This window comes from Nicotiana tabacum, chromosome 15 (genome assembly GCF_000715075.1).
Source record: "Nicotiana tabacum cultivar K326 chromosome 15, ASM71507v2, whole genome shotgun sequence".
In the NCBI taxonomy this organism is placed as follows: domain Eukaryota; kingdom Viridiplantae; phylum Streptophyta; class Magnoliopsida; order Solanales; family Solanaceae; genus Nicotiana; species Nicotiana tabacum.
In genome coordinates this window covers 88,816,817-88,839,500 of record NC_134094.1, presented here as the reverse complement: position 1 = coordinate 88,839,500, position 22,684 = coordinate 88,816,817, and the positions used below count along the sequence as shown (strand labels likewise).

At 38.5% G+C, this 22,684-nt stretch overlaps 1 protein-coding gene across 1 annotated transcript; it reads left to right on the top strand.

The window, feature by feature from the left end:
* Positions 1 to 11,238: 11,238 nt before the first annotated feature.
* LOC107762160 (two-component response regulator ARR8-like) lies at positions 11,239 to 13,435 on the top strand. Its single transcript, XM_016580488.2, has 4 exons — positions 11,239 to 11,785; positions 11,864 to 12,045; positions 12,673 to 12,743; positions 12,833 to 13,435. The coding sequence occupies exons 1-4, from the start codon at positions 11,680 to 11,682 to the stop codon at positions 13,149 to 13,151; spliced, it is 678 nt and encodes a 225-aa protein (XP_016435974.1). The 5' UTR covers positions 11,239 to 11,679; the 3' UTR covers positions 13,152 to 13,435.
* Positions 13,436 to 22,684: the final 9,249 nt, after the last annotated feature.

Sequence of the window (22,684 nt, the reverse complement as noted above, 5' to 3'; positions counted from 1 at the left end):
CAAATTTAATTTGCCTTAATTTAGATGTTATTTAAATATTTTTAGATTTTATCCTAAAAGTACCAAGTGACTTTTTTTCGGTATGCTACTTAACTTAATAATAAGTTTGACTACACTCTTTTTAATATAATATAAATATAGATGTAGATACCTATTTTACAAATGTTTAACTTTAAATTTAAATTAATGATTTGAAATATATATATATATATATATATATATATATATATATATATATATATATATATATATATATATAGAGAGAGAGAGAGAGAGAGAGAGAGAGAGAGAGAGAGAGAGAGAGAGAGAGAGAGAGAGAGAGAGAGAGAGAGAATGCGAGTGGATAAGATTTGTTTTCATTAAGTTTAAATTTTGTTATTAAATAAGAAATATTTATTTACGTATAGAATATTCGCTTACCCGATTTGTTAATATTAATTGACTTTACTATTCTTGTTATTAAAATAAATTTTACTGGTTATTTAACTTTTTTGCTTACCTTATAAATAATTTGTATATTTTATGTAAGATCTTATTTTGTTGCTTGAAAATTTTTAATTTTTAAAGTCATTAAATCTTTAATATCTCAAGTAAATTTTAGTTTTATTTTATATTTTAACTTACTCCAAAGTATAAATAGTCATAGGTTATCTCAATTTATGTCTTTCTATATTTTTTATTTTTTTATTCTAGTTTTTTAATTAATATTTTACCTCCATATTTCTAGCTAATATAGAAGAAAATTTATGAATGAATCAATATATAGATATAGATATGGATATATATGAAGATATAGATATAAACATAGATATAAATATAGATAAAGATATCAATATAAATATAGATATATAAATTAGATTTGTGATTAATTTAGATTATGTATAAGATCTATTTCATTCAACTACTTCCATTAATTATGTTTTCGTTTTTAATTTTTAATTATTAATGTTGTATTAAAATTGTCAAGTGGCTTCATTTTAGCTTGTCACTTGGCTTAATCACAATGCATACTACCCTCCTTTTAATATAATATAGATATACTATAAACCCTACTTGGTCTTCTAGTCTACCTCAACATGGATCTCTCACAATTATAGGCCAATAAATTGGAGTTATGTAAGTTACCAAATCTCCATGTTCAAAACAACAAATTTGTACTTGCACATGTTATCTCTCCTCAATAAAATTGCAATAGTACTATATCAGCTAACTAATGAATCATTAAATAGAGAACAATGGAAGTAAACGAAATCAACTGCGACTCAGCTTTATGAGATTATCAAATAGTTGCGTAAGTGCAAAATGAAAAAAATAGCATCGTACACGGGTGAACTCGGGGTCAGCACACACCCCGAGTTTTCGGTGAGTCAGACAATGTACGAATGTATAAGATAGAAATCGAATTTGAGAACTCATTGGTTCGAGGTCGGAACGGGGTGCTCGCCACCGGCCCCTATGAGTCAACACCCCCGAACTCGGAACGAGTTCCAAGACCTCGAAAACAATTACAAACGGTTGCACACGATTAATAGAGGGTCGTGATATCCGCACCCAGCCGAATATCACGGCGCGGATCTCGCTCGATACCGGTAGCGTATCAGTGATTGATGTACAAGAGGATTTTTACCTTTTTTAGAGTTGTACTAGGGGTAAAATTCCCCTACTATATAAAAGGGAGGTTTCATATTCAATACACAGATTGTAACACGCATATCAAGGCAATACCAAATTATTTCTCTGCTTTCTAGCTATTGAAAGGTTCTTATTTTAGTCATAGTTCTTCATACATATTTGGCTTCGAATCGAGGGTCCGGTCGAGGGCAAAACTATTGTTAAGCTAAAATCCGAGCCTGAATTCAAAGTCACAACTGATTTGGTTATTCATCTCATCTTTAATTAGTTTATCTAACATTCTTGATTACTTGTGTTGAATCTATCCACATATCCTTAAAACCGCGTACAAATTTAATTGTTATCTATTTTAAGGGTAAACGGTTTGGAGCCCACCGTTAGGCTAAGGATAATAGTGGTGGTTTGATACAAATCTCCATAACACACTATATTTTACATTTGTTCTTTAAGGTCCCAATTTTAGGCCAGTTTAAAAAAAGTCAAATTCTCAGTCTGCTCACTTGAACGTCGAGGTTGAGTCTAGCATCTTGGCGAAAACAACAATCCGGTGCTTAGCAATGAGGTACCTCCTGCTGATATCAACGGATTCCCAACAGCAGATCCAGTCGATGCCAACTCGCATGTGGCCATCAACGCCAACCTGCCTATCGACCCCGAGAACAACATTCGCGAAGAGCCCGGACAATGGCTTAATCAGCGCCCGAAGGCGACGGATTCAGCCTACGAGTGATTTTTGAAATGTTGCAGGCTCAACATGCGTCAATAGTGCCGCTGCAAAATCAAATATGCATCCCTAGCAGAGTTGAGCCCGAACCATCACGAGAAATCAAATGAAGAAATGAGCAGATCACCGAAAGGCCAGGTGGAGCTGTGCCCGGTGTCAGTCCCGAAGTAATGAAAATGCTTGAAGCATTAACGAAACGGGTGAAGTCAGGTGAAAAGGAAATTGAGGCTAACGACAAGAAGGTAGAGACATATAATTTCTGGGTCGACCAAATCCCAGGAGCGCCCCCCATATTGAAAGGCCCGGACTCCAAACAATATTTCCAAAAGCCTTTTCCTCCAAGTGCGGCACCAAAGCCAATCCCGAAGAGGTTTCATATGCCCGATATTCCAAAATATAATGGAACCACGGATCTGAATGACCATGTGACCTCCTATACGTACGCCATCAAAGGTGACGACTTGGAAGACGACGAGATTGAGTCAGTGTTATTAAAGAAGTTCGGGGAAACTCTGTCAAATGGAGAAATGATATGGTACCACAACTTACCCCCAAATTCCATTGATTCATTCGCTATGCTCGCAGATGCCTTTGTAAAGGCTCATGCCGGGGCCATCAAGGTCCAGACTAGAAAATCAGTTCTTTTCAAGGTGAAGTAAAGGGACAACGAGATGCTCATTAAGTTCGCGTCATGATTTCAAATGGAACAGATGGATTTACCTCCGGTTGCGAACGATTGGGTCGTTCAAGCATTCACCCAGGGACTTAACCCCCAAAGCTCCTTGGCTTCACAACAGCTGAAGCAAAACTTGGTAGAGTACCCGGCTGTAACTTGGGATGACGTCCACAACAGGTACAAATGGAGAAGGATTCGAAAGACTTCGTATGAAAATGCGACGGCTGCCAGAGACACGCACCGATGATCCATCAACCGGTGGAGCTACTACACTCGGTCCTGTCCCAAAGGCCATTTACGAAATGGGAGACGGATATCATTGGTCCCCTGCCATGGGCACCCGGTAAGATGGCTCGCCTGCTTGCTTGGTTATAGGGCTATAAGTGAGCAGGGCTTTTGAAAATTGAGAGGTAGAGCAGCTAGGAGCTAAATATTAGAAGAGCGCCCTATCATTTCTTCGGGAAATCTAGTTCGTTGGGCTGGTTCCATGTCCCCGATATGTAACGAAAAGATTGATTGGTTTACCGCATTCATGAAAACACTTGCCTCTCTCGTGTTTGTATTGGTAGTTTGGTACTGAATGAACATATCAAACAAAGGCGAGCAATATAAGCTCTTCTCCGGCCTGGGAAAAACAGTGAACTCTAGAAGCTAGGCCCTGTCTCTTTCCCTATCAAAAAACCAACCCTACTTATTTTGTTCTACAAATGCTAACCAAGTGACACATTGGGGATCTTCATCTTGCCCTATGAGTTTATGCAGTGAGTGCTGATGTTAAGGATCCTTTAGTTCTGAGCAAGGGCTTGACCCGTTGAGGAGGACATCTTCTTCTGCATCTCTCTTCTCAGATCGCCTATGATGGGACCCCATGTCTACGTCGTCGAAGAGATGGCCTTGGGACCCCATCTCTCACAGTAGACATAACAATTTGATTACTTCTATTAGATATGAGATAGCTTTTTATAGCCGCTATGAGGCTCAATTCATACTATTCAGGACTGACTATTTTTCCAAATGGGTCGAGGCCTAAGCATTCTAAAAGGTCCGGGAGAAAGAAGTCATTGACTACATCTGAGACCACATAATATGTCGATTTCGAATATTGGCCGAATTCGTGTGTGATAATGGGAAGCAATCAATTCATCGGCAGCAAGGTATATAAATTTTTCGAAGATCACAAGATTAAAAAGATACTATCAACACCTTACTACCCTAGTGGAGGTGGACAGGAGGAGTCAGCAAACAAGACCATACCTTAAAACCTAAAAAAGAGGTTGACCGATGCCAAAGGGAAATGGCAAAAAATCTTGCCCAAAGTCCTATAGGTATATCCTACAACTTTGAAATCTAGTACCGGGGCTACTCTATTTTCGTTGGTCTACGGGGCCGAAGCCTTGATACTAATCGAGATGGGAGAACCGAGCCTCAGATTCCAATATGCAACCGAAGAGTCAAATGTCAAGGCCATGGTCGCGAGCTTAGAACTATTGGATGAAAGGTGTGAAACAGCTTTAGTCTGGTTGGCCTCCCAGAAACAGCGGATAGAAAGATACTACAACCGAAGATCCAACCTCCAACACTTCAAGATCGGGGACTTGGTGTTGAGGAAAGTGACATTACACACCCAGAACCCGAATGAGGGAAATCTGGGATTGAACTAGGAAGGACCGTATCGAGTCATCGGAATTACTGGCAAAGGCTCATACAAACTCAAAGTGGGAAACGGTGTGCAACTACTGAACAATTAGAACGTGACGTGCTTAAAATGGTACTACTGCTAAAGTACGATCTCAACTAATATTTAATCATGTTATGAATTAGACTAATGCTTGCAGGTAACGCCTAAGGATGGATGTGGATATTAGGCCTGAAAGCACACATTGCACTCTTTTTTCCTTGAACCAGTTTTGACCCAAAATGGGATTTTCGGCAAGGTTTTTAACAAGGCAACGGTAAAACGTGCTAACTTAGATTCGAAGGTCGGTCTCAAACTGGAGTCAATGGGCGTTCATTTCGCATCAATAATATCCGAGCCCTCTCAATCTCGACCTCGAATACTGGGGGTCATTACCCTCATATTAAGGTTTTCATCAAGGAAAAATTTAGCAAAGGAAAACCTTATATGCTAGAAGCTAAGGCTCGGTGGTTAGGATTCGTTGTAAGGGCCAAATGGTCGTGTGAATCGTGCCCACATAGTCCACTTTAGCCACGACACAAGCTTTTACGCGATTTTGATCAAGTACTTTACACACATAAATGAAAGAAAGTTCCGCTTTGCTATTACCATTTTCTTGCCTCTTAAATTCTAGATCCTAAGAGCCCACGGGCTACCCCTATTCGAGGACTATCGAGCCCAAGGGCTACCCCACTCGGGGACTGTCATCTGAAAAAAGTTCGGACAAGTAGGGCTACTAAATCATGGAGGCACCAAACTTATTAGGCGGTGCCTAAATACAAAAGGCTACGTCAGCCCAAAAGAAAAATGGCTCGGAGACGTCTGAAGCTCGTAATCAGAAAGTAAGGCCTTTCATAAAACTTCTAAACCCGCTAAAAGGTTACCCTCGGCAAAAGTATCGTCTAAAATCACCTAAGCATCTTGAAAAAACTTTCGGTCACATCGAGCTTTCAAAGCCTCGAGCAAACAAAGTTGTATCGAAGTCAGGCTCTATTCGGGACTCTGAAAATTGAATGCACTATAACTACATTTGATTCTACGCTAAGGCATTAGAAACATTGCATGAATAGAAATTATGAAAAGATGTTGAAAAGGTAATGACTCAAAATTGCCAAAAAGGAAAAACTTTATATATATTCCGGAATATACTTCTAAAGGCCCAATAAAAACGACCTCAAAATAAAAAAAAATGTACATAAGACAAAAACTAAAAAACGTACTAAGGCATCTACGCCTAATCTTCACTAGGGCCCAACTCGTCGCCGGAGCCGTTAGAGCCTTCAGATCCCTCTGAGCCCTCCGAGCCTTCGGCACCCTTAGGCTTGTAAAGCTTCTTCGCCTCGGCCTCGGATTTCTTGGCTACCTCAATCTCAGCTACCTCCACATCGAGGGATCTCCTCGAGGGTCTCTCTTCGGGATAACCTTTTCATATATCCGGCCTTTGCCTTCAGGTGGACTTCGGCTGCCTCAACATCGGCCTTGTATTGGGCCACCATTTCGTCGGCATCAGCGGAGGTTGTATCCAACTTGGACTTCACTGCCTCGTATTATATACCGAGGGCGTCCCGCTCTGCGATTGCCGATCTCAGTTGTGCTCAGAGATTGTCATTCAGCTGAGACCACTTGTCAGCTTTCTCCTTTGCCACCCAGAGTTGGACCTCTACCGACGCCAGCTTTGCCTTGGCGGTTTCCTTCTCTGAAGCCAGCAGATCCATTTTTCTTTTCCACCCATCAGCTATGGCCTGGACCTCGTTAATCTCGGCTCGGAGTTGGTCGATCAGGTCAATCTTCTGTTGGACCTCCGAGGTTGTGTTATTAGTCACCACGACTAACTCCTCGTTTTTAGCTTTGAAGACCTTTTACTTTTCAACCAGGTTGGCATGTTCCCGCCTCAGGGTCGAAGTTTCCTTCTGAGTCCTGTCCAGCTCGTCATGAAGGTCCTTGAGGGCCCCGTCCTATTGCTCACTGAGGAGCTTGAACATGTCCTTTTTACGGGCCTGCTCATTAAGCTCGAACTCGAACTGGCTGATTTTGAAGCGGTAACGGAGGAAGCTCTCATGGTGAAGTACTGAGACCTACAAGACAACGAAAATAATAAGAGGTATAAGAACCTAAGTAGAATTCAAGAGGGATTATTGATGCCTTACCTGGTTCAGCGCCTGCTGCGCTTTGTTGAAGAGATACGACGCCCCCACCTCATTCATCTTTTCCTGGTCGTCCTCGGTCACCAGGTATCAAAGGTAGCTAGCTATGCCCACAGGAGCAGACAAAACTCGATCATCCTCCGGGACTATAAGAATGATTGTTCTCTTGCAGCGGGTGTCCACAATCGGAGTAGGAAACTACTTCACCAATTTTGGACTCGACCTCGACCCACCAGCTTCCGAAGACACGTCCTTCCTCGGGACCTCCAGGTCACCCAGACTGGAAAGGTCTTCCAAAGTGGAAGAGTCCATGCCATCAAAGAAGGAGTGAAGAGGGTCGTTCGCGCCATGAACTCCTTCACTTGACTTCTCTTTTCCCACTTGGGCCTCCTCAAGCATGGACTCGGTGTAGGAAGGCGTCTTTATGATGTCTATTACACCGGTCGCCTCCTTCGGAGCAGAAGCGACTTCTCGGGAGGTCTCAGCCCCCGTCTCCATCTCGACCTCTCGAGTTGGAGGGAGGTCGACCTCATGGCTCTTCCCCTCGGCTGAAGCCTGCTCCCGGGCAAGGGTCGATCCATAAGCAACAAAAATGTCATCTTCTTCAGACTCATCCCTGAGCCGGAGAAGAGAGTCAGAATCCGACATTCGGGAGTTGGTGCTTTTCTTGGGCTTACAAGGCCGGGAAGCCGCCCTCTTCTTTGGCTTTACCTCGGGACCTGGGGATCCCGAAGATTTTATTTTACTCTTCTTCTTCTCCCCCACGGCAGCCCCGGGCTGTCCTGTAACGGAGGAATCAACGGATAGGGACACATCCTCATCCCCTTTCAGCGGCCTAAATTCGGTGGTCTTAGGCAAACCTGCGAATGAAAGAGAAAGGGTTAGCGTTTTGTAAGTTTGGGGAGTAATAATAATTATTCCAAGAAGTGCCTTTCCATGTGAACGGGCTTCCCATTGGTCCTTCGAAAGCTTGAGCCACGAGCGCTCAAAATACGATATCTGCTTGTAGATGCCTTCGATCCACTCCTTGAGCCGAGGGACCGTATTGGTAACCCGAGCAATAGCTGCGCGATCACAAATATTGATGATGAGAAAGGGAAGACTTGACACTTAGGGAAAGATTACACTTACGAGATACATTCCACTTCTCGGGGAATGGAAGAAACTAACAGGGATCAAATCTTCAGTCTTCACCCGAACAAAGCGCCCTTGTGAGCATCGGTCTCGATTCTCATCGATGCTCGAAAAAGAGACATTGCTGGTCCGGCGAGTGAGCTTAATTAGTCCCGTTCAGAAAATTCGGGGACTGTATAGACACAACATGTGGTCGAGGGTGAACTGAGGAGACTCGGTGTTATTCAAATAATAACGAAGGAGGATCACGATCCTCCAAAGAGATGAGTGGATTTGCCCAAGGCATACCTTGTATCTCTTGCAGAAGGCCAAAACAACTGGGTTTACTGGGCCCAGCATAAAGGGATAAGTGGAAACACTTCAATACCCCTCCACATGAGTGGTGATATCGTCCTTAGGCTCGGGGACTACCACGTCCTTACTTCCCCAGTTACAGTCCTTTATGGACAATGGGAAGGGTATCTTCTGTGACAGAGCATATATATCTCGATGCCCATTCACCTCGGTCTTGTTTAGATGAGGCCTTCTCGACTTTGAAGTCATCTAGGATTGAGCAGCCCCCCAGGAATAAAGCTTTTCAAGGGGGCTCTAGGGTCGCTTCGGTGGTAGCCATTTCTGGAGCAACCACCTCGGGAGCAGCTATTTCGAGAACAACCACTTCGGGAACGGCCACCTCGGTACCTGTGGTCATATGGAAAGATGAAGAGGTAGCATGCTGCGAAACTGATTTGGAAGTCTTGGCCATCACGATTTGAGAATAAGAAGATTTGAAGGCAAATATGAAGATTTTAAGGAAATATATGAAGGTTTGAAGGAAAGGATATGAAGGTTTGATGGTAGGATGAAGATCTGGGTAGAAACTTAAGAACAATTATGAAGATTTGAATATCAAAGGTAAAGAGATTAAGATTTAAGAGTTAGTAGCTGCTAGGGAATTCAAAGATAAAAGCTAAGATCAGAAAGTGGAAGAAGTACAAAAGGTCGAAGCTTTTATAGGGAAAAATATAATTATTATGCGACGTTTCACATTCTGAGGCGACCAACCGATGGTTGACACGTGTCCGAAATCAGAACGACGCGACTGGTGGGACGTTTCGGCTTCTCCGTCGTCTTGTTGTAACATACGAAGGAAGGAACCGGGGTACATCTATCGTTTCAGCAAACCACTCTCTAAGAAACGAGAGAACTATCTGTATATGGGTAAACTCGAGGTCAGCACACACCCCGAGTTATCGGTGAGTCAGACGAAGTATGAATGTATAAGATAGAGACTGAATCCGAGAACTCATTGGTTCGAGGCCGGAACGGGGTTCTCGCCACCGGGCCTGACAAGTCAATACCCCCGAACCCGGAACGAGTTCCAAGACCTCAGAAAGCATTACAAACGGTTGCACACGACTAAGAGAGGGCCGTGATATCCGCACCCAACCAGATATTACGGCGCGGATCTCGCTCGATACCTGTAGCATATTAGTAATTGATGTACAAGGAGGATTTTTACCTTTTTTAGAGTTGTACTAGGCGTAAAACTCCCCTACTATATAAAGGGGAGATTTTTTATTCAATACATAGATTGTAACACACATATTAAGGCAATACAAAATTATTCTCTGCTTTCTAGCTATTGAAAGGTTCTTATTTTAATCATAATTTTTCATACGTATTTGGCTTCGAATCGAGGGTCCGGTCGAGGGCAAAATTATTGTTAAGCTAAAATCCGAGCCCGGATTCAAAGTCACAACTGGTTTGGTTATTCATTTCATCTTTAATTCGTTTATCTAACATTCTTGATTATTTGTGTTGAATCTATCCACATATCCTTAAACCGCGTATAAATTTAATTGTTATCCATTTTAAGGATAAACTAACATCAATTTCCGGTAGTATTTATTTAGCGTTAGATGGTGAATAGGTTGATAATAAAAACACTAACACATGAATAACAACGGATCAGAAGAACTATATATTAATGGGGATATATCGAATTGAAAAGTTTAGCCACAAGATGTGTTCCGTACTAAAGTTTTAGTTGATTTAATTTTACTTTTTTATTGGTCATGAACCACATATTTATTTATAGTTACCTCAAAAGTAAAATTATTGTATAAATATTTTAACTATACCACTACTTAGAATTAAACTCTATATTCTAACATTTAGAAGTTGTTAATTTGTTCCCCACTATATATTTAGTTTTCATATAAGAAAGCGCTTCATTTGGGATTATTTATGGGGTTCAAACCTAAAATTTCTAATTAATATTTGAGGGATATTAGACTATGTTACTTCCTCTGTATCAATTTGTTTGATTTCATCCAAATAACAATTCGTTTGATTCTCGAATTCCAAACACCCACATATAAATTGAGTCAGAGAGGTATTACAATAAAGTAAGGGTGTTCGTCGGTCGGTACTGTACGGTATTTAGATATTTCGGTTCGGTATTTTCAGTATTCAGTTTCTTAAAATGCTATACCAATACCATACCTAATTAAATTCAGTATGGTTCGTCTTTTCTTCTTTCAGTTTCGGTTTATTCGGTCTGATAAATTCGATTTGTTCGGCTCGAATATTAACAAGTGCATAAAGCATAGATTGTAATATTCTTAAGTAAGGTACTCACAAATACAAAAATAATATAATGAAAAAAAAGATGGAAATCAAAAATGCTAAACCTAGACGGGAGAAATGTTAGAATTGTAAGTGACAAACAAAAAAAAGGGGGAAAGACAAATATAGTTGGAAGAAAACGTGGTAAAGGTTAAAGAAAAATATAAAAATGAATAAAAGTAAAATTTAGAACTTTAATATTTATGTTATAATCAATAATATTTGTATTGTATAACTTAGTATATATTTCAGTACGATATCAATATTTTTGATATTTTATTTTTAAATACCGAATACTATATATAATATATTTTTTTTTAAAACTGAAACCAAATAATAAAATATCGAATATCAAAATTTTCTGTTTATAATTCATTATTTAACGAATTATGCACGATCCAACAATAAAGACTGAAAAAAATGCATTTTTGCACCACCTTCCACCTGCCCAAGATACGGTAATCGCACAAGATTTCACACCAGGAAAAAGGTGTCTCAGCTGACATCACCTGTATCTTTTGGGTGGATTTTCTGGGTCCAACAACGTACACACCCACCCACCCTGCTCCCTCCTCCTTCCAAAATAGACGACCCCCACTTCCCTTTTTTCCTTTATAATCCTCGACTCAAAACTTTTCTTCTCTATAATATTTATAGTAAGTGTAGCTATATGTATTTTTCTTCAACCTCCAAGAATCATTATCTTCATCAGCCAATACAATATTAAGTAGCCAACCCCCATGTTCTAGATTGGTAAAAAGATTACAAATCTGATTTCTTTTATATTATTTTTCCTTTTTTTTTTTATAGGATTTGCCCATTGCTTGCCTTATAAGTTATAATTCAAAATCAGTTTAGAAATTTGGAAAGATCTGGTCAGATCTTGCTTTGTGAGTTGTGAAGATTTTGTTGCGTTTTTTACTTCTTTACAAAGCCAAAAACTTTCCTCTTCTTCCCAACTCATCATCATTTTAAAGTAAGGCAAAAAAACAAGAACCCCATCAAAAAAAGAAGCCAACTTTTTTTCTTCTCATATTTCAAAGATCTGTTCTTTTTTCCTCTATAATTTGGAAAAATTGGAGCAATGGGAATGGCAGCTGCAGAGTCTCAGTTTCATGTTTTAGCTGTTGATGATAGCATAATAGACAGGAAACTCATTGAAAGGCTATTAAAAACTTCATCTTGTCAAGGTACTTTCTTCATTTCAAGGGTATTTAATTTGTGGGTTATTTTGTTTTGGTACTGATTTTTGTGTTTTGTTTATGCAGTTACAACTGTTGATTCTGGAAGTAAAGCTTTAGAATTTTTGGGTTTACAAGAAGATGACAAAAATCACTCAACTCAGCCTTGTGTCTCTCTTGACAATCATCAGGAAGCTGAAATCAATCTTATTATCACAGATTACTGTATGCCTGGGATGACAGGCTATGATTTGCTCAAAAAAATTAAGGTATTTTTTTCTTGCAAATTACTCATTTTTACTTATCCATTTTTTTACTTTGGGCACTCTTTTTAAGAAAAAATAGATAAAGTATTTATTTTACAGTTTTACCCATAATAAATAAAGTATTTTAAAAAATTTTGGGAAATGATTTGACGAATTAATAGTTAATAATAAGTGTAAAAACGAAAAATATAAATTCTTTCTCTTAATTTGCTAAAATAGAAGTAAAAGTGATAATATATTTTTGAACTTAGAATAGTTTAGAACATAATTTTCCATATCTAAGTTGTATGTAGCATTGTAAAAATTTAATCTTTTTTGTTTCCAAGGGGCTCTCTCCCACATATATAGGGTCTTTATTAGAACACAATTTTCTCCATCAAGTTGTTTGTGACATTGTGAAAATTTAATCCTTTTGTCTCTAAGGTGCTCTTTTCTCACATGGGATTTTTATGTTACCTTTCAAACTTTTGGATGAGTTGGAATTTTGACCAACTACTATACATTAGATGTGGAAAGAGCATGTGGCTTGGTTTCTGAATTAGCTACCCTTTTTAGGACCCTATTTTAACTTTGTATTTAGATCTTGTATTTAATTTTGGTAATTTACAGTTTACCTTTTTTCTATGACAGGAATCTTCATCTCTAAGAAACATACCTGTGGTCATTATGTCATCTGAAAATGTTCCTTCAAGAATCAATAGGTAAGAAATGAGTAGATTTTAATTTGGAGTATAAAATGAATCATCTTTATGTTATGGAAAGTAATTTTTATTTTTGTATTAATTTACAGATGTTTAGAAGAAGGGGCAGAAGAATTTTTCTTGAAACCAGTGAGATTATCAGATGTTAATAAACTTAAACCTCATATGATGAAAACCAGAAGTAAAAGCCAGCAACAAGAAGCTGAGAAAATTGTGACAGAAGAAAAACAAGAATTAATAGAAATTGCATCAGAAGAAGTACCACAGCCACAAACAGAATCAAATACAGAACACAATCAACAGCAGAAATCACAAGCCAATAATAATAACAAGAGAAAGGCCATAGAAGAAAATCTATCACTAGACAGAACAAGACCAAGATACAGTGGTGGCCTTACCGCTGTCTGATCTTATGATGCATATATAATTTTACTTTTCCTCCACAAATATACCAAGTAATTCTGATATCAATTTTTAGGTTACTTCTTTTTTTTGGCTTTGTTATAACGTTCTTTAATTACAAACTTACATAGCTTGAATACGAGATTAAGCGAAATGTTTCACATTTCACATGGAAAAATATTTTAGCCAATTTTGTTTTGCTAATCTAAGAGGGGCTAGAACATATTGTCTCTTAGCTTGCTTCTTGTAAATAGACAAATATATAACATACAAGTGTTTTTTCATTGAACATATTAATTTTCAGTTGGCGAAATTGGTTTTGTCAAGTATTTGTTTGTTTGTTTTTCAATTCCAAGTATATACACGAGTCATATCAAAAACAACTTTCAAATATCAATTGCTAACTAACAAGAGTTCGTACTAACTTTGACGAATGGAACATTAATTGAGTACTAAAGTTTCAGGCCCATCCTTGGTTTACTTTGTTCAGAGTGCTTAACTTCCTCAAAGCTTCTTCTTTAAAGGAAAGATATGGGTAACTTTTCAAAGATGTAATTGATATGTTGAATAAGTTTTGCTTTGTATGGTTGAAAGCATTTTTTGCCTTTTCTTATAATGTGTTATAACTTTGATGTCCGAGTGAAATGGAAATGAGAATTTTCTTATAAGCATTCTTCAAAGTGTTGTCGGTTTAATTATAAAATAAGCCATTTTTTCCCTTTTCTGAAATTGGAAATAGAGGAGAGGATTATAAGGAGGAATAATCGAACATTCACCATCAAGATGAAAGTTTAGACAACTTAAAAAACCGAGCTATTAAGATTGTTTACCCTCAAAATCGAATAATAATTAGATTTGTACATGGTTTTAAGAATACGTGATCTAACTTGATACAAAATGATAAATCAGATTAAAATTGAAATAAACAATGGGAAAGTAAATGCAAACCACACAGGTTGAATAGTCTTAGCCTTAAAAGGTTAGCCGCCCTCGAGCCAAAAGTACTTTTATCGATATCATAACAGCATGACAAGAGAATAATAAGAACAAAAAATAATAATATATTGCTTGAAATGCGAGTTACAGTGTGTTTCACAAGTAATCAGACCCCTTTTATATAGTAGGGGAGTCTTACTTTAGGTACAATTCTATAAAAGGTAAAAATCTCCTGGTTTGCTGATTTGTCGGTTCCTTATTGATACGTGCCGAGATTCCTGCTGTGATATCCAATCGGTTACGGATATTCGACATTCCGTTATTTCAGTCTTCTATTGGTTATCCCAACAATGTCTCTCCAAGATCGTTCGAGGATAAGGTCGACATCGGACTCACCGCTAGTCAAAGACAGGCATATCGACCTCGGGTCCTAGATGGGTGGGACTCGAGGTCGATCTTCATTCCTTAGTTGCCACGTTCCAAACCTAACCTATCAAGTCATAGGCGAACTCGATTTCGATCGTATACAAAGATTTTTCACTATAATAAAAGACAATTGTGTGAGAATGATAACTATCTAAATTAAAAGACACATGAATGAAAAGACCATAGACCCTGTTATTAGTGAGCAATTTTCTCTACGCGTCATAGTGTTTTCCACTATCTTTGACCATTCAAACCTCAAAGTATTGGAATGCACCTACTTTTTTAAGATTTTATCTCTTGCACAACAAAGACAAACTTAGCTCTACATTGTTGGTTTGTTAAGTATTGTTTGTTTGTTCTTTTAGATTTCTTCCGAGTTTTTACTCGATCGGAGAATATCAAAGTCCTCACTGTTTTGATATCGAGGTACGTGTTGCAAAGTCCTAAGTTATACGTTTTGAACTGATGTAACGTCACATGCAACTTGTCCAAGTATTTTTGCATTTGTTCTTCTCTGTCCTCGAATGTTCCATTAACTTGGTTTATCACAAGGAGGGATTCGCACTTGGTTTCGATCACTTCTGCCCCAAGCTTTTGGCTAGTTCAAGGTCTGCAATAATGGCCTCATATTCGGCCTCGTTGTTAGTCAATTTCACAGTCTTAATAGATTGTCTAACTACGTTGCATGTCGGTGGCTTCAATACGATGCTAAGTCTGAACCCTTTTACGTTTGAGGCGTCGTCCGTAAAGAAGGTCCAGATTCCCCAAGAGGTCTCTGAGTTAATTAATAACTCTCTTTCAACCTCGGGTATTAGGGCCGGCGTAAAGTCGACTACAAAGTCTGTCAAGATTTGAGACTTAATGGCAGTTTGGGGTCGGTATTCAATATCGTACCCATTTATTTTCACGGCCCATTTAGCTAACCGGCCCGAGAGCTCAGGCTTATGCATAACGTTCTTCAACTGGTAAGTAGTTACGACACATATGGGGTGACACTGGAAGTACGGTTTTAGCTTCCTAGAGGCGCTTAGCAAAGCGAGCGCCAGTTTTTCTAGGTGAGGGTACCTAGTTTCGGCCTTACCTAGGGTCCTGCTAATATAGTAAATTGGAATTGCGTACCTTGCTCTTCCAGGACCAGAACTCCAATTACCGCTATCTCCGAAAGTGCCAAGTACAAATATAGTTGTTCGTCTGCCTTCTGTGTATGAAGCAGCGGTGGGCTCGATAAGTACCGTTTGAGTTCCTCCAAAACTCGTTGACATTCCGGGGACAATGAAAAGTTCTTCTTCTTCTTTAATAGTGCGAAGAATCGGTGGCTCTTATCGGACGACCTCGAAATGAATCATCCCAGGGCGGTTATGCATCCGGTTAGTTTTTACACGGCCTTCACGTTGTCCTCGACCATGATATCTTCGATGGCTTTGATTTTGTCGGGGTTAATCTCGATTTTCTGATTGGATACCATGAATTCGAGGAATTTACCCGACCCAACTCCAAACACATATTTTTCCGGGTTTATCTTCATATTTTATTGCTTCAATATGCTAACGGTTTCCTGCAAATGTTTTAAATGGTCCTCTGCTCGCAGGAACTTAACCAACATGTCGTCAATGTAAACTTCCATTGATTTTCCTATTTGTTCCTCGAACATCCGTTTTACTAGGCATTGATAAGTGGCACTAGCATTTTTTAATCCGAATGGCATCACATTATAGAAATATGTGCCATACTTTGTGATGAAGGAGGTTTTTTCCTGATCACCCGGGCCCATCCGTATTTGGTTGTACCCTGAATAGGTTTCAAGAAAATTGAGGATCTCCTGGCTGGTTGTGGCATCGATCATGTGAACGATGTTGGGCAGAGGAAAAAGAGTCCTTGGGATACTCCTTGTTCAAATCCTTATAGTCTACACACATTCTTAATTTGTTCCCTTTTTAGGGACTACCACTATATTTTCTAACCAATCCAGGTATTTAACTTCCCGAATGGACCCTATTTTAAGGAGTTTAGATACCTCGTTCTTGAAGAAAGCATGTTTGACCTCGGACTGGGGCCTCTTCTTCTGTTTGACCGGATGGAATTTCGGGTCCAGGCTTAGCTTGTGAGTGGTTATCTACGGTGGGATCCCTGTCATATCAAGATGGGACCAAGCGAAACAATCTTCATTAGTTATAAGAAATTGAATGCATTTTTTACTGAGCTCGGAGCTTAACCCCGTGCCCAGGTATACCTTTTGATCGGGGAAGTGTTCTCTCAATATGACTTGTTCCAGCTCCTCGACCATCGATTTAGTGGCATCGGAATCATCGGGGGCTATAAAAGATCTGGGAACCCCGTAATCATCATCCTCGCATTCCCTTCATTTGTCCGAATCTGCCGAGACTGGTGTCAGTGATTGCTATTTGGCCCCGTTTTTGACCATATGGTTCGGATCCTTCGATGTTGAGATTGTAGATGCTGGTATCACCTCCTTGACCGCGAACATTTCCTTGACAACCGGTTGTTTACCATAGACTGTTTTGACTCCGCTAGGTGTTGGGAATTTCAGTGCCTGGTGTAGTGTTAAGGACACTACCCTCATGTTGTGGATCCATGGCCTTCCGAATAAAGCGTTGTACCTCATGTCTCCTCCTATCAAATAAAAATTAGTTTCCTAGATGGTCCCGACAGTTTTTACTAGTAACGTTATCTCGCCCTTAGTGGTTTCACACTCCATGTTGAACCCGTTTAGAACTCGGACTGCAAGCAAGATTTGGTCTTGTAGACCGAGTTGCTCTACGACCCTCGATCAGATGATATTAGCGGAGCTATCTGTGTCAATTAACATACGTTTAACTCGGGATTTATTTATGAGTACAGATATTACCAGTGCATCATTGTGGGGCTGCACGATTCCTTCAACGTCCTCTTCGTTGAAAGATAAGGTTCCTTCCGGTATGTAATCTCGAGTCTGTTTCTCCCTTGTGATGGATACTTTGGTGCATTTCAACATCAGCCCATGAGGAATATCGACCCCACCGATAATCATGTTAATGACGTGTTGAGGTTCTTCTTGCTCGTCCCGCTTGTTAGAATCCCCATTCATGAAATGATATTTTGGTCGGTCGCTCAGGAATTATCGAAGATGCCCGTTGTTGAATAATCGGGCTACTTCCTCTCTCAATTGTCGGCAATCCTCCGTTCTGTGGCAGTAAGCGTCGTGATATTTACACATCTGGTTAGGATTCCTCTGGGATGGATCAGATTGTAACGGTCGAGGCCATTTGGTGTCCTTGATGCATCCCATAGCTGATACAATGGCGGAAATATCGATATTAAAGTTGTATTCTGATAACCTCGATGCTTTAGTTTTTCTCATGAGTCCCCAATTGCTATGACCTCTGTCACTTCTCCTTTCATTTCTCATAGAGTTCCGCCCGGACCTGTTGCTTCTTCGGTCTCTATTATACGGCTGGTACCGATCTCTATTTGGTCTCGGTTCACGATTAATGTCTCTATTGACTCTATCGATGTTTCTGACGGGATAAACAGACCCCGAAGAGATCTCGAGTTGATCATCTTCCACTCTGCTCTTCGATTGATACCGGTTATGCACGTCGACCCAAGTAACGATCGAATATTCTACCACATTTTGTTTCAACTGCTGTGAAGCCACCGAGCTTCGGATATTGAGTCCCTGAGTGAAAGCTTGAATAGCCCAATCATCACCAACTGGCGATAGGTCCATACTTTCCATCTGAAATGGGGATACGAACTCTCTGAGCATCTCGTTATCTTTCTATTTTACTTTGAAAAGGTCCGACTTTCTGGTCTCAACCTTGATGGCACTAGTGTATGCTTTCATGAAAGAATCTGCAAGCATAGCAAATGAGTCAATAGAATTATGAGGTAAGTTGTGATACCATATCATAGCTCCCTTTGACAGGGTCTCTCCAAATCTTTTCAGCAGAACAGACTCGATTTCATCCTCATCCAAGTTGTTTTCTCTTTGATGGCACATGTATAAGAGGTTACGCGCTCATTTGGTTCGGTCATTCCGTTATACTTAGGTATCTCGGGCATACAAAATTTCTTAGGGATCGACTTCGGAGCCGCGCTCGGAGGAAAAGGCTTTTGCACGAACTTCTTGGAATCCAGGCCTTTCAATATCGATGGTGCTCCTGAGATCTGGTCTACCCTGGAATTGTAGGTTTCTACCTTTTTGTTATTAGCTTCGATTTTCTTCTCCCCTAATTCTATCCGTTTTGTCAATTCTTCGAGCATCTTTATGATCTCGGGGTTAGCCCCCGATTCATGTTCATTCGGCCTTTCTGCGACCGGTTCATCCCTGCGGGTGACTTCCCGAGGTAGATCGGGTTCAACTCTATTCGGTGCACGGCTTTGGTTCTGTAATTGAGCTATCACCGCTTGTTGAGCTTGCAGCATTTCGTAGATCACCCACAAACTGATCCCGTCCCTCCAATGTTTTGTGTATTTTGAGTTGCCGATCTGGCTCCACCACAGACGCTATTCTCGGGGCCAGTTGGCAAGTTTGCGTCGATAGCCACATGTGAATTAGCGTCAATTGGGTCTGCGACTGGAATTTCGATGGGATCAGCGGGCGGTACCTCGTTACCGGGTGTTACGTTATTATTTTCACCGTGGTAACCAGACTCGTTGTCAACATGTAGGGGTGCTGATTAAGAGTTCGACATTTTGTGTTTTAACCTGAAATCAGAGACACTTCAAAGAGCAAGCATAAAGTAGTGTTTGTTATGGAGATTTGTATCAAATAACCACTATTATCCTTAGCCCCACGGTGGGCGCCAAACTGTTTACCCTCAAAATTGGATAACAATTAGATTTGTATGTGGTTTTAAGGATACATGATCTAGCTTGATACAAAATGATAAATCAGATTGAAATTGAAATTGAAATAAACAATGGAAAAGTAAATGCAAACCACACAGGTTGAACAGTCTTAACCTTAGAAAGTTAGACGCCCTCGAGCCAAAAGTGCTTTTATCGATATCAGAACAGAATGACAAGAGAATAATAAGAACTAAAAATAATAATATATTGCTTTGGAATGTGAGTTACAGTGTGTTTCACAAGTAATCAGACCCTTTTTATACAGTAGGGGAGTCCTACTTTAGGTACAATACTATAAAAGGTAAAAATCTCCTGGTTTGTTGATTTGCTGGTTCCCTATTGATACGTGCCGATATTCCCGCCGTAATATCCGACCAGTTATGAATATTCGGCCTTCCGCTATTTTGGTCTTATGTTGGTTATCCCAACAATGTCTCTCCAAGCTCGTTCGAGGCTAAGGTCGACATCGGACTCACCGCTAGTCGAAGGCAGGCGTACCGACCTCGGGTCCTAGATCGGTGGGATATTCCTTAGTTGTCACGTTCCAAACCTAACTTACCAAGTCGTAGGCGAGCTCGATTTCGACCGTATATACAGATTTTTCGCTCTAATAAAAGACATTTGTGTGAGCATGATAACTATCTAAATTAAAAGACACATGAAAAGACGATAGATCTTATTATTAGTGAGCAATTTTCTCTACGCATCATAGAGCCCGTTTGGATTAACTGATTGTAAATTGCTGATAAGTTTGAAGTGCTGAAAAGCATTTTTAAGTGCTGAATGTGATTTTTTAAATAAGCATTTACGTGTTTGGATAGACGTGCTGGAACTGATAATAAGCAGTTGATGTGTTTGATAGAAACGTGCTGATAAGTTGTTCTTTTATTAAAATGACTAAAATATCCTTAAAAACTTTACAAAAGGTTATATATTAAAAAGTTTCTTTGTAAAAAAAAAAAAGATGAACAATGAATATGGAATGTAAAGAAAGTTAGAAAATTTATTTTGGGAAAAATATTTTGTGAATTAGAAAATATTATTAAGGATAAACTAGTAAAAGCCTTGGTCAAACTAAAAGTGCTTATAAGCTAAAATGCCATAAGTTGGGAGTGACCAACTTATGACTGATTTTAGCTTATAAGTATTTTGGATATTTACCAAACGTGTAGATAAGTCAAAAAGTGCTTATAAGCCAATTTAACCAGCTTATAAATTTAGCCAAACATAGTATTTTCCACTGTCTTTGACCATTCAAACCTCAAAGTATTGGAATGCACATACATTTTTAAGATTTTATCTCTTGTTGTTGGTTTGTTAAGTATTGTTTGTTTGTTCTTTTAGATTTCTTCCGAGCTTTTACGCGATCGGAGAATATCAAAAACTTTCAAATATCAATTGCTCCCCAGAATTTGAACTAACTTTGACGAATGCAGCATTGACTATTAAAGTTTCACGCCCATCCTTGTTCACTTTGTTTAAAAGTACTTAGCTTCCTCAAAATCTTCTTCCCTAAAGAAGAAAGATTTGGGTAACTTTACAGGATGCAATAAGTGGTTTGGATAAGTTTTGCTTTGGAGAGTTGAATATAGTGACCTTTCTTGTCTTTTCTTCTAGATGATTTGACGTTAGAGTCGAATGGAATTTAAATTATTTTCTTCTTATAAACAAGTTAACATTTTGAAAGTGTTATTTCAGTAACACGGACCGCCTATTTCAGTAAAAGGACGATATCTTATAAGGTGAGCAATCTCCTATAAAGTTCCCTCTTTCAAAATGAGATGATTATTAGAAACTTCAAATTATTCGAATTCACGTGCTTTATTGAAATTCTACATCTCATTCTATGTGTTCTCAATTTGTTTACTTTGATATGAGAGGAACATGGTTTGATGGCAGTGTAGTTTTGGTCGATGCAACGAATACTACAATCTCAAAGTATATTAATAAGAACTAACACTCTATTACAATTACTAGTAGCTGAATCAGCACTCAAATTGCAGCCTAACAATAGAAATACCGAAATTAAGATAGTTGTGGATATAGGAGAAAATACAGAAATAAAAGAAGGGAGATGAGAAGCTTAGACTCAGAGCAAGGAGATGAGAGGTACGGACATTTACAATAGGCATAATCCATTCTCTCTCCTAGTCCTTTTTAACTGTTTGCTAAATGGTCATGAATCCCAAATTTTACTTAACTGTCATAGTTTAAAAAAAATATAACAAATTCTTATCATGAAATCCAATATTACAGTTGTAGTAGGAAAATATTTATATTTGTAGTACATAGTTCCATTAAAATAGGAATATTAATTATTAATCCCCAAACATAAGCAATTTGAATAGAAAGTCAATAATTCTTTGTACAAAAATCATGCCATTTTTTTCTCTCTTTATCTATTAGATTTTCTTCTTTTTCTTCATCTTCATAATTTTGTTTTCTGCCGAAGTCAATATATTTTCTAAATTTGTTCCATTTATTTTCTTTTTAATTATCTTTCTTAAGTTTTTCTCTTCCTTTCTTAACATAAAGATCTTACTTCGATAATAATATACGTTAATATATACAAAACGTATATATAAAAAATATACAAAAAATACATAAAAAATACATCTTCAATTAAGATGACACTTAGACATGTGAAATATACATTAAAAAATATATCTTAAATTTAATTAAGATAGCATATAAATATATAAAAAATATATATATAAAAAATACATCCTGAATTAAAATGGCACTTGACATATAAAATATATTTGAAATATACATTAAAAATACATCTTAAAATAAGATGGCACTTCACAAATAAATATACAAAAATTATATACATAAAAATATATTTTGAATTAAAGTGATACTTGATATACAAAGTATAAAAGACGTATAAATCAATACATCTTGAATTTAGGTGGCATTCACATATGTATTAGATTTTCAAAAATGGAGTGAAGAAAATGAATGTTGGAATGGGAGAATGGAGATGGACAAATAAAGTACTTCCTGTGATTAGTGAGTCAGTTAACTTATTAAATGTTGAGCTTAATTTTTATAATATGCTAATAATAAAAATAAAAGTGCTCTTTATGGAATAAATAATAAATGATGCTATTTTTTTAAAATAATAATTAAAAAAAAACGTGTAAAAAACTCAATAAAATTCTCGAATATTTACTCAGCCCAACTATCCCAACTGACTCAGTCTCATCCACCACATTTAGCCCATAGGCCCTTATGGAATGAGCTTGGTTCACAACAGTCGACCTTATTGCAGAATGCTACTATGGTTGGCTATGGGCCTGAGTGACTCTGGCTATATATAG

What these genes read in the sequence shown, in the direction of transcription:
- LOC107762160 (XM_016580488.2), top strand. Translation starts at nt 11,680, where the DNA reads ATGGGAATGGCAGCTGCAGAGTCTCAGTTTCATGTTTTAGCTGTTGAT. An exon ending in ATTTGCTCAAAAAAATTAAG is followed by an intron (nt 12,046 to 12,672) that starts GTATTTTTTTCT and finishes TTTCTATGACAG; the next exon opens with GAATCTTCATCTCTAAGAAA. An exon ending in GTTCCTTCAAGAATCAATAG is followed by an intron (nt 12,744 to 12,832) that starts GTAAGAAATGAG and finishes ATTAATTTACAG; the next exon opens with ATGTTTAGAAGAAGGGGCAG.